This window comes from Eubalaena glacialis, chromosome X (genome assembly GCF_028564815.1).
Source record: "Eubalaena glacialis isolate mEubGla1 chromosome X, mEubGla1.1.hap2.+ XY, whole genome shotgun sequence".
Lineage (NCBI taxonomy): Eukaryota > Metazoa > Chordata > Mammalia > Artiodactyla > Balaenidae > Eubalaena > Eubalaena glacialis.
The window spans coordinates 113,573,990-113,586,416 of record NC_083736.1 but is presented as its reverse complement, the minus strand read 5'-3'; the positions used below and the strand labels follow the sequence as shown (position 1 = coordinate 113,586,416).

Sequence of the window (12,427 nt, the reverse complement as noted above, 5' to 3'; positions counted from 1 at the left end):
AATAGACCCAGAAACATGCTTGAAGTTTTTTCCCTGTCCCTTACTTCCTCCCTCCAAAGAACCTAACCTTTGAGATATAATTTTCTATTGTCCAGAGATGAATCTGTTAGTTTCATCTGCAACAACATATTTGCTTTTCCTTATGCAAGTCAGTTTCTTCACTTTTCTGTTGTCTTTTAGAAGCAACAGAAACATTTCTCCTATAATTCCACTTAAAGAGAATCCAAGTAAATTCCCAAAATGTCAAAGGTATATAAGTTATTCACTCTAAATTCTCCCCATTATTTTTATGTTTTTGTACTTTATCTTAATCATAGTAAAAAGAGGATAATGTATTTGATTAAACAAATTAAGGTCTGTATGAACTTTTCTAAATGTTGCTCCTTTGTCTATTTCATGATAATGTTAGAATCAGTTGATTGATCTTAACTATATTTGGTCTGCTACTCATAGGGATCAAAACAGCATTAATAACCAACATTTATTGAATGACTAATATAGGCTAGCTACTAGCCTATATTATTATATGTTATTTTCTAGCTGTATAGACAGAGTTATCAATATCCCCTAATCTCAGCCAACCTGCTCAATAACATGATAATATATACCATCTATGGAGTGCCATTCTGCCCCAAGCACTCTACTGGATGCTTTACATTCAGTTATCTTGTTTGATTCTCATCACAACCCCGATAGCATAGGTATAGTGTGCTACTTACATTACAAGTAAGGAATCAGAGGCTTGGGATGAGTAAATAATTTGGTAAAGTCTCACAGCCAGCAAGTGGCAAAATTGAGATTGGAGACACTCAGTATCTCTGATTCCAAACCCCTGCCCTTTAGAGCATACTCATTCCATTCGATTATTCGTTAGCTTTGGCTTTTCCCATGAGAAAACCTGCCAGAAGCAAAACCCATCATCAGAGCAGATGCAGAAACCAAGGGGCTTTAGGCTGTAGCATAAAAACAGGGTTTTAAGCATAGAACTTTAAAATGATTCTCAACTCTAATGAACTGGTGTCTAGGAAGTGAGTCTGAAGTAAGATTTAAAAGATAGAAGGCAAACTTCCCGGAGGCCACTATAAACAGAAAAGCACATTCTTTTTCATCACTAGTTATTTATGTGTTTCTGCTGTAGCCATCCTCCTTCTGGAGTCCCTAGGCTATCCCGATGTCTCTTTGATACCCAGTGGAGGTGGCAGCTTCCAAAACCTCTTATATTGCCTTCTCTTCTCATTTGCATTGCAGGTGTTAAGCTCTGTGCAGCATTATGGGCCCAGGAACGGTTCTTAGATAAGTGAATAAGATGTAGGGATTTTTATTCATTTTGATAGCAAACTTTATTAAACATTTTTTCTACAATAGCTACATTCCCACAAGGCTGCTTCCATAAAGTTGTCAATAGGACCTGGTGTGAAATTAAATTCAAGTATATTTACCTTTGAAAGCTTCCTCCATGGCCTCCTATTAACCATCCAGGGCAGGGGAAATCCAAATGTAGATTTAAGAACTGCCACTACTTTTTGGTACAAGAAAGCAAGATAAGAAAATAGATAATAATTGTTCCATCTCTGAATGAAAAGAGAAAAAAAGACCCTTTGTGCCTTTTCGTAATGACCTTTTAAATAAATTAATGATTTTCTGAAAATAACTAATGTTTTAATGAGTTAAAAATGGTTAGCTCATTGTCAAATGTTACATTCCTGCCAGCCCAGTTGTTCAGCAGATGCCACGTGTCAGTTTCTTATCCACTTCAGTTTTCTAGCACAGGGATCAGAGAACAGGCCACCATAAACCTGCAAAAAGGAATCTGATGTATTCACACAGATGTCAGAAGAATAATCTCTGATTGATAATAGGGTGGCTATCCACACAGCCACTGGATTCATTCTCAGCTTTCAAAGAATCACCTAAATGGACTAGATACCACTTTCTTCCTCTTGCTTTTATTGCAGAATTCCAAGTCTAGACTAGAATTCCTCTAACCTGGAAATTTACTGTCTGAAGCATTGGTTCTCAATGCTTTAATTCGGTCATCACCTGCAGAGTCACCTGAGGTATTTGTTAGAATGTAGATTACTGGGCTGCATCCCTCAGAGACAAATTCAGTAAATCTGGAGTGAAGCTCAGGTATCTGCATTTTAAGTGCCTCAGGTGATCCTACTGATATAGGTGGTCAAAAGGCCACAATTGAAGAAATGCTATTTCCCAACTCTCTTTATAAATTCTCATAGTTTAATGGAAGATGCCAAGACTACTTACTAGAATATTTCCTTCTAATTGGAAATAGCTTATCCAAGTGAAACTAGATGAAGTAGATAATTTGGATTGAAAAGAAAAAACTGGTACATACGAGAAGTATGAGTGTAATGGGCTAGAACATAAAAGTCAGAATCCAGGAGTGCTAAGTTATGGAAAACTTACAGAAAAGAGTAATGAGAAGATTTTTTTTTTAAACTACAGGAGTAAAACATGCATATCATAATAGTTCATGGACTTGGAATTTGATGCTATCATACTCAAATACAGTTTTAAACTAAAAACAGTTTTTAACGTCATCGTCAGAGACTGATTTTTGTATAACTTTATACCTCTTCAATCAAGTTACTTAACACAAGACTTATCAAAGTACTGTTGCATTGCACATCTTTATGTCACCACAACTACCTATGGGCACCTTCAAAGCCTTCTCAATTCCCCTGAAGCCTATTCTTCTCTAAGAATGGATTGAAGGGAAATTAGTGGCAAAGAACTGATAAGCATTTACAGTCAAGAAAGCATTTCTCAACAAAATACTTAGGTTCTAATGCTTTTAGTGGTGGTGAATTTAATATGAACACTTACTTTAAAAGCTTTCCATTGTCACTTATTAATGAAAATGAAATACTGATTATCATATTTAAGCTGTCAAGATAGTAGATTAAACATTTTAGGTGCTAGAGAAGAAGTTTTTATTTGCTACAACCTAAATTTGAAAAATAAACAATAGACTTCGTCTTCTGGGTTACATGTTAAAGTCCATTTTGCTTTTGAGAAATGACCTTTAATCCTCGTACATTTTTAGCTTTATCATGAATGTCTCATAAGAATACAACTCATCTAGACCCTTTATGCACTTTAGAGGTGAGGTTGGTTTTTAGTTCCATTCCTGAATAGCCAATTCAGCAAATCCAGGGCGCTTTTAATAATTCGGTACTGCATATGACATCTTACAGAAATCTTTGGCATCTGATTTTAAATAGTAAGTGCTTTGTAGACAGCAGAGGGCAAAGATTGTTACAGGCCCAGAGTTTTTGCAATTTAGAAAAAATTAAGGACTCTACAATCTATAGGTTTGTTCTTCTTTTTCTTTTTCTCTCTATTAATAGAAATAATGGATGACTGTTCGACCAATTGCAATGGAAATGGAGAGTGTATCTCTGGCCATTGTCACTGCTTCCCAGGATTCCTTGGGCCTGACTGTGCTAGAGGTGAGGTTGCTCTGTTATACTGATTGATTAGGGAACTCAATGCCATTTGAGAACTCAGAATTAGTAGCAATAGGAGGAAGAGGAGGGGCAGGAGTGGCAGTAGCAGCAGCAATAGCAACAACACCCGAGCTGCCGCTACCAAAAGCTGAGCACTTGCTCTGCCAGGCACTGTTCTAAACACTTTGCGGTACTTCTTTTAATTCCTACATCCTACGATAGTCCTACGATGTAGATCTATTATCACAGTTTTATGGGCAAAGAAATAACCTCAGAGAGGTGAAATACCAAGGTTATCTAACAGCTGGGATTTGTACCTGGATCCTCTGACCCAACCACTCCATGATACTTCTATTCCCTTCATAAACTCATGTATAATGGATGAACTTTAAGAAAGGGCAGAGTGGGTAACCGGTTATACACACCAAGGTAAACTGGAAGGGGTGGACAGTCACCGAATCGGTGAGTAGCCTAGAAAGGAAAGACTGGAAAGGCGGAAGTTAAACTTTCAAACTTTACTAGACTTAAACTAGACTTGCCCATAGTTTAATTCTTGAAAAGCTGTAGATAAATCACACTGTGTTTTCCCCATAGACTTCCAGTTATTACTTTAGAGATGCTTTCTGCTCATTCGCAATGTGTTCGTAAAGTTCTCAGTCTGCTAATGCTTTCATCTCAGGTTTCTCAGCCACTCCGTTTCTTTAGATTAAATTCTATTCAACGGAGAATTCTTTTTTTTTGAATTTTATTTTATTTATTTTTTATATAGCAGGTTCTTATTAGTTATCTGTTTTACACATATCAGTGTATACATGCCAATCCCAGTCTCCCAATTCATCCCACCACCACCACCACCACCCACCCCCGCTTTCCCCCCTTGGTGTCCATACATTTGTTCTACATCTGTGTCTGTATTTCTGCCTTGCAAACCGATTCATCTGTGCCATTTTTCTAGATTCCGAATATATGTGTTAATATACAATATTTGTTTTCAACAGAGAATTCTACAGCATTTGCTAGGTTCCAAGTTCTCTGATAGATCTTGAGGAGGTGGGAGGTAGAAGTAGAGGTGATGGCTGGTATTGAAAAAATGAATAAGAGAAGATACAGGCCCTGCCCTCAGGAAGCCCATATTTTTAATAAGGAGACATACAGTGACAAAGCGGAGTGAGTGTTCTAATAAAGGTCTGCACAGTGTGGGATAGGCACAGACATCTGTCCAGCATAAATCTCTTCAAATGCACAACTTTTTAAAGATAACATTCTATAATACGAATAACCCCCTACTAGTTTTACAGGTTTTCAGGGTTTTCTTCCTGAAAGTAGCATACATCTGCTTGAGGAAGAAAAACCATAAAAGAGAAAAATCCTAGCTTATAATAATGATGATAATAATAATTGTTTAAGAGTATGGTGGAATCAAAAGCAAGTACTTGAAATAATTTCTCCACTCAGGATGTTTTTATAATTTATCTTTCCCCCAATCCATAAGAGGAAAATTCTGTTTGTAATCACGAACATGTGCCGATTTAATAAAGGCTAAGACAGAAATAGTACAATTTTTTTTTACCGGAAATATTATACGAGAATCGATAGAGAATTGCTCTTTGGAGATTTTAAAAGCATTATGAGAACATTACAAGTTCATTTGCCAACCTTCAGATTCGTGCCCTGTGCTGTGTGGTGGGAATGGAGAATACGAGAAAGGACACTGTGTCTGCCGAAATGGCTGGAAGGGGCCAGAGTGTGACGTTCCAGAAGAGCAATGCATTGACCCAACGTGCTTTGGCCACGGCACCTGCATCATGGGAGTCTGCATCTGTGTGCCAGGATACAAAGGAGAAATATGCGAGGAAGGTCAGAGCCCTGTGTTAATCTATTGCTCCAGGCTTTTCTCTCACTGAATTGTCCAAGGTGTCATTCTGGGTTTCTAGTAGAGATGTAAGTGGTCTTTGCAAACCATTAAATGCTCAACATGTCTACTTAGTACATGGAGAGGGGGAGTTTGTGTCTCTTCTGACAGCCTCTAATATTAACATGAGGCTTTATCTGTGGCCCTTGCAGAGCAGTAGTGAAAAATGGCATTTCCCCCCTCGTTTTAACACTGTTTTATAACTTGAGAATTTCCATACTGATGATTTTAGGTGTTAATTTACATGCTTTCATTATTACAGAGTGCACTAGGCTACATCTTACTTTAAAGCACATAATAAAAATAATAATACGTGCACATTTGGAACCATTTCATGAATGTTTTCTTTGGGAGTGATTTGTAATTACCATTATTATTATTGCTTTATATTGTTTATTTTTACATACCTCCTGCTGAAACTTGACCTCCATGCCTAAGGAAGTAGACTTACCACTAATGAGTTTCGAGGCAGTGCCTTTATATTAAAATTCACCCCAAAGGAGCCTTTACACATACACACACAATAGTTTTATCATTTACAAAACATACTTCAAAATAGTAATAGTTTTATAATTTAAAGAAGACACATTGGAAAATAAATTTACTAGTAATCAGACCTTTTTCATGTCACATTCCTCAAATAAGACTGATGTCAGAAATAATATTAAACCATTACCATGGGAGATGGTCTCATCACAACTGTTGTTCAGGAAAGAGACTGCTGAAAATGCACTATAATTGCTTTTTAAAGATGGCTCATTGAGACTATTACACAGCATTTTAAAGGGTTTAATCTCATTCCACTCCATGAGCAAGCCAGAGTTTAGCTTTCCACTTCCCATTAGCCATAGTAGAATTTTGGTGTAAAGATTGTATCTGTTCCAATATGAATGTCATTGGGCCTAGGGAAGGCAGTAGAGTTCCTGAGTTACTTTTGGAAGCTGTTTTTATGGGAATCCATCTGCAATCATGATATTTAAGTTGTACATTCAGATGCTATATGGACACACAGACATTCACCAAAAAATGGTGTCTATCACAACATCTACAATCTGCCCTGAAAAACATTTAACCTAATTAATTTAGACCCTCCTAAGTTAAATTTTGTAAGTCGTTGTAAAAAAGACTTAGCTTATGTTTGCCTTCTAGGGGCCACTAAGAAAATTTACAGAATAACCAAGATAGCAAGGATACCATGTTTAAATGTATAAACTTTTCAAATACAGGTTTTTAACAAAAAATATTTTAAGTCAGACATCACAAACCAGGAGCTCACAGGCTGAACTGGGCCCATGGATGGGTTTTGTTTGATTCACAAAGTGGTGGTGGTGGTGTTTTTGTTGTTGTTTAGTGTGACGTATTTTCCAAAATTTAAAATAGAGAAATGTCATATAAAAGTCTCCGTTTCTGGCTTCTCTTGAACAACTAGAAAATCTGGTAACCTTGGGCCCACATTCCTATGTGGTGGCAATGATTGTAGCCAATTAGCAGCAGCTTCCTTTAAACTGGACACTTATTCCCAGCACACCCTGTTTGTTTGTTTTTTTAATTTTTGAATTAATGTACTTTATTTTTTAGAGAAGTTTTAGGCTGATATAAAAATTGAGCAAAAAGTACAGAGTTCCCATATAGCCCTCACCCCTACACACACACACACACACACACACACACACAGTTTCCCCTATTATTAGCACCTTGCATTAGTAAAGTACCTTTGTTACAATTGATGAACCAATATTGGTACATTATGATTAGTAACTAAATAAAGCCCATAGTTTACTTAGGGTTCACTCCTGGTATTGTGCACTATATGGGTTTTGCTGAATGGATAATGTCATGTATCCACCATCATGGTATCATCCAGAATCATTTCACTGCCCTAAAAATCCTCTGTGCTCCACCTATTTATCCCTCGTCCTACTCCAGCCCCTGGCAACCACTGAGCTTTTTACTGTCTCTGTAGTCTTCCTTTTTCAGAATGTCATATAGTTTGAATCACACAGTATGGAAATTTTAAAACTGGCTTATTCCATTTAGCAACATGAATTTGTCTCCTCCATGTCTTTCCATGGCTTGATAGCTCACTTACTTTTCACTGAATTTCCATTGTCTTGATATACCAGTTTGTTTATCCATTCATCTATTGAAGGACATCAAGGCTGTTTCCAAATTTAGGCAATTATGAATAGAGCTACTGTAAACATCCATGGGCAGGTTTTCGTGGGGGTGTAATTTTCAACTCATTTGACCCCTGTTTTCTTACATCCAGCCCATCTCATTCATGTATGCTACCAACCTGGTCCTTTCAGCCATATGACTTTGTGCCTCTTACTTACGTATGACTTGCCTATTCATTGAAGGTGGCCTTCTAAAAAAAGAAACTATATTAAGTTAAATACTATTTCATTTATTAAAATTATTGTATTTTTATGTAATAAAATTACCTCCTTCTGAAACAATATTCTACATTTTAGACTTTTCCTCTCCCTCCAAATAATGAACGGATGAAATCAGATGTACCTTCTGGTGTTTATTTGCTGATTAGCTCAGGTATTAAAGCATTGTGCTAATGATCCTGAGATCATGGGCTAATTATAATGGCAATAACACTAATTATAATACTGCTTAGTTAGACTTACTCTGTTCCATGGTACATGCCACACCCTAAAAGTAGGCCATTCTTGCAGATGATGGCAGATTGTATCAGTCTATTTCCATTGCTGGAAAAGTAATTCAAAGCATACATCCTCATCATGGTTAAGTTATTTTGGTCTCATCTTATTTGTATGGGAAGATCAGAAATTTGGAAATCAACTTTCCCATTTCCCATGGGATGGTCACTCAATTAAAAGCACAAAATGATTTTCCCCAAGGCAAACATAGGAATCTACTTCTAAAATAGAGTGTTTGTTAGAATGTGTCCAAAAATTTCCAGACTTCACAGAATCCGAGACAAGTATAATTGAGTCTGTGATATTCTAAAGCATTGAAAACTATGTCACAGCATCCTGGTAGAAGGAGAAGCCACGAGGAAAAGAATTTTTAAATTACATTAAAAATGTTGCATTTTCAGTGCTTCTTAGGGATAAATGAGAAATTATAAGAAATTGATTATATTGTATGATTTCATGAAACAGCAGTCACCTCACCCAATACCTTAAATAATCCAAACTTAAATATATATAAAAACTCCTCTAGACACATCAAATAAAAGCCATTTCTGGGAGCTATGGTTCCAATTTCAGAAAAGACGAGGAATGACTTACTAAAAATTCTTGCTCTTTCTTACAAAGCCAAGGAATTCTTATTGAAGGCCCACACTGGTCCACCCACCCATTTGCGTGGGAGTACTATACACTGCTCATAATTTCACATAGCATATGTGTGGTTTCCTTCTTCTAAATTTAGGTTGCAACCTTTATGATAGCCTACCATGTTTTTAAGTGCTAATAATATTCTGGTTTGAACACAGCATTTACATGAGTCATTTTATTGCCTAATTAAAACTGCATAAATGATATAATATTAGGAAATCAATGTATCTCGGTTTCATTGTCCCAAGGTAAACTGGCCACACCTGTTTACTTTCAACCTTTTCCCTCCTTTTTGGGGCCTTCAGAGGACTGCTTAGACCCAATGTGTTCCAGCCATGGCATCTGTGTAAAAGGAGAATGTCACTGTTCTACTGGCTGGGGAGGAATCAACTGTGAAACTCCACTTCCCATATGTCAAGAGCAGTGCTCAGGACACGGGACTTTTCTCCTGGACACTGGAACATGCAGCTGTGATCCCAAGTGGACAGGATCTGACTGCTCAACAGGTATGTCAGAGTTTTCTTCTTGTTCTTCTTCCTTCACTCCCAAGTTCTTACTGGTCTTTACCTTAAGGTAGTGTCTCTTAAACTCTGATCTGTATGCCTTCGTGGGTTATAAAGGGCTTCCAGGTATTCCCTAGGCTAGTATTTTACTGGATTTTCATATACAACATACTGCTGGGCTTTTAATCGTATTTTTCATTGTCATAGTTCTGTAGTTGAACTTCTGTCCTTGTTCTGTATTCTCCTGTGGTTATTTCATCCATTCTCAAGTCTTTTGTTATCAGTTCTATACAGATTATTTGAAATCTATGTCTTCCCCAAATTTAAGTAGTCCTTCCTTTCCAGCCATCTGCAGAATATTTGCACTGGGTGTCCCATCATGTAAAAACTCAACTTAGCCAGGCACTTTATTTCTATATTGCCATGTTCCTGCCCAATTACTAGTCCCACAACTCTGCTTCTCTACCCTAACATCATCCACAGTTCTCCGTTGTCTATAGAAAACCTTCAGATATCCTAGCCTGTTATCAAAAGCCCAGTACAAACTATTCCATATCTCTCTCTCCAGCCTATCTTCTACTTCCGCTTCCTGCATAAATCCCTCCTTCCGCTAAAGTAATCTGTATGCTCTCCTTACCCCCACTTTTCTCTGTGCCCTTTCCTCAGCAGGAATGCTAGTCCCTCTCCACCTATGAAAATTCACCTCATCCACCCAGACCAACTACAGTTTTAGCCATTTTATAAAACTTTTCCTGATCACATCAACAGGATCCTCTGAAATCCTACCGTACTCATTGCTAGAGAATCAAAAAGGCATTGTGATGTAGGTATTTGAGTACGTGACTTGTTTTTCCACCTAAACCAAAAATAAGGGATCGTTCTTTATATATTTTTTCTTATCCTCAGACCATGTGCTCATTAAGTGAGTAGAATTAATAAGTAATAGCTCTTACAAAGCCTCTGCTGATGAATTTTGTTGAGGATGTAAAATGGCACGTGATAAGCAAGAAGGACAGGTGCTCTGTGAGCACCTGAAATAGTTTTGAACCAAAAATCTGCAATCCTGTACTATAAAGAAACAGGAGAATCACTCTGTTAAGGGAATTAATTCTAACCTAATACTTCACTGTACAAAATTTTGTTGCCTCACATAGAAATAATGTGGGAGAAAGGATTGCATTTTGCAATTTCAGAAAATGATTAAAATGCTAAAGACAGTGTAATAATAACTAAAATGCAAATCTTAAAAATCACTCATTTATACACTTAGCAAATATAGTGTGCCTACTATGTGCTTGGCATGGTGCTTGGTGCTGGGGATATAGTGATGAACAAGATGGATGTGGTCCTTGCACACAAGGAGCTAGTGGAGGACACACATTGAACAATTAGAAGATAGTTAACAAAAGGGAAGTAACTGCATATTAGGGGACTGTACAGTATAGCTCTAACCTGATTATTAATTTATTTACTAAACGTTATTAAACACCTTCCATCCTTCCATGTGTCAGATATAGTATCATGGCCTAGAGCATACACTTACATAACAATTATTGTGTATTAGGCACTTTTCTAATTGTTGGACTTATGTTCACTTAATCTTCATAACAACCCTATGAGATAAGTACTGTAATTAGGCCCACTTTACACATGAGGAAACTGAGGCACAGAGAGATTAAATAACTTGCCCAAAGTCACCCCTATAACAAGTATCAGAGTCAGAATTTGGACTGAGGCATTCTGGCTTCATGCTTCATGCACTGAACCATTGTACTATACTGTCCTCTGGGAGCCCATCACCTAATTCACCATGTATAAAGAGGTATCATTGCTAGGCTGTGTCCAAGGCCATGTGCTGCAGAGCACAAAGAGGGGGGCATGGGTTATTTCTCTGAGAAGAAACCCTACAGCCAAGAAGACTTTGGAAAAGTCTTTTTTTTTAATTTATCTTATTCAAGTATAGTTGAATTACAATGTTGTGTTAATTACTGCTGTACAGCAAAGGGATTCAGTTATACATATATATACATTCTTTTTCATATTCTTTTGCATTATGGTTTATCACAGGAGATTGAATGTGCTGTACAGTAGGACCTTGTTATTTATCCGTTCTATATATAATAGTTTGCATCTGCTAATCCCAAACTCCCAATCCATCCCTCCCTCACCCCGCCTTGGCAACCACAAGTCTGTTCTATATGTCCGTGAGTCTGTTTCTGTTTTGTAGATAGGTTCATTTGTGTCATATTTTAGATTCCACATATATGACAGGGACATAATAGGGGCTCAATAAATGTTTGGCCAATGGACAATTAAATGAGGAGGTTAGAATGGTGCCCTAGCTCTCACATCTAGGGGCAAACTGCTTCGCCTCTCTGGCTTCAGTGCACTAGAATCCTTAAGGATGCTGAGACAGGTGAACTAGAGGCTACCACATTTGTGAAACACTGAACCACATATCTCTACACTTCTTCTATTAAACAAATTTTCCTTGAGCACTTACTATGTGCCATGTGCTAGCTCTTGGGATACATCAGTGAGGAATACAAAGATTCCTGCACTAGTGGAGCTTGCAGTCTGGCTGGGAGAGATAGACAGTAAACAATGAACAAGAAGTGTACAAGTTTCTGAAACATGAGGAAACTGAGGACCAGCGAGGTTCAATGACTTGTCCAAGGCCATAGACCTGGCTAATTTGCAAACGTGCAAGTAGAAACCAGGGCTGTTGATTTCATTCTACATCTAGCGTTCCTTCCAGCCTCCACCCTCACCCCCACCAAAGGAAGAGTTAGACAAGGAGCCAGGGACTCAGGTATATAGATTAGCTTACTGAAAAGGGAAAGTTCAAGAAGATGAAGGGCATCAAATATCAAGTGCTTCTTAGGGATAGCAAGTGCATGAATGACACATTCTTGTCCAGATACAATGTGGACTAAACGTAGACTAAATTAGAATGCAGACTAAAGCCACGTTCATCCATTCTAGACCCAGTAGAAAAAGAACACTGGAAGCATCTCTTGCTCAAAGAAGCAAAAGAGTGAATAAGTATGATCCAAAACTTTGCAGCCTTTCAGGCAAAAGGCTTCCTAATAAAACTACCAACTTGAAAAATAGGGGGAGGAAATACCTTCCAAATCTCCGGTGTCATGGTAGGAATAGTCCTTCTGTGATTTTTAAGCTCCATAAAGGTTGTTCCCACAGAGCATACTTAACCATCGAGATGATCTCACT

At 37.6% G+C, this 12,427-nt stretch overlaps 1 protein-coding gene across 3 annotated transcripts in view; it reads left to right on the top strand.

The window, feature by feature from the left end:
• The window catches only part of TENM1 (teneurin transmembrane protein 1), a 563,665-nt gene that overhangs the window by 299,934 nt on the left and 251,304 nt on the right, over window positions 1-12,427 (top strand). For all 3 annotated transcript variants that reach the window (XM_061179128.1, XM_061179127.1, XM_061179126.1), the window contains exons 9-11: window positions 3,369-3,470; window positions 5,130-5,324; window positions 8,999-9,199. In XM_061179128.1, coding sequence (XP_061035111.1) covers window positions 3,369-3,470; window positions 5,130-5,324; window positions 8,999-9,199 — 498 coding nt within the window. The remainder of the gene's footprint in view (window positions 1-3,368; window positions 3,471-5,129; window positions 5,325-8,998; window positions 9,200-12,427) is intronic.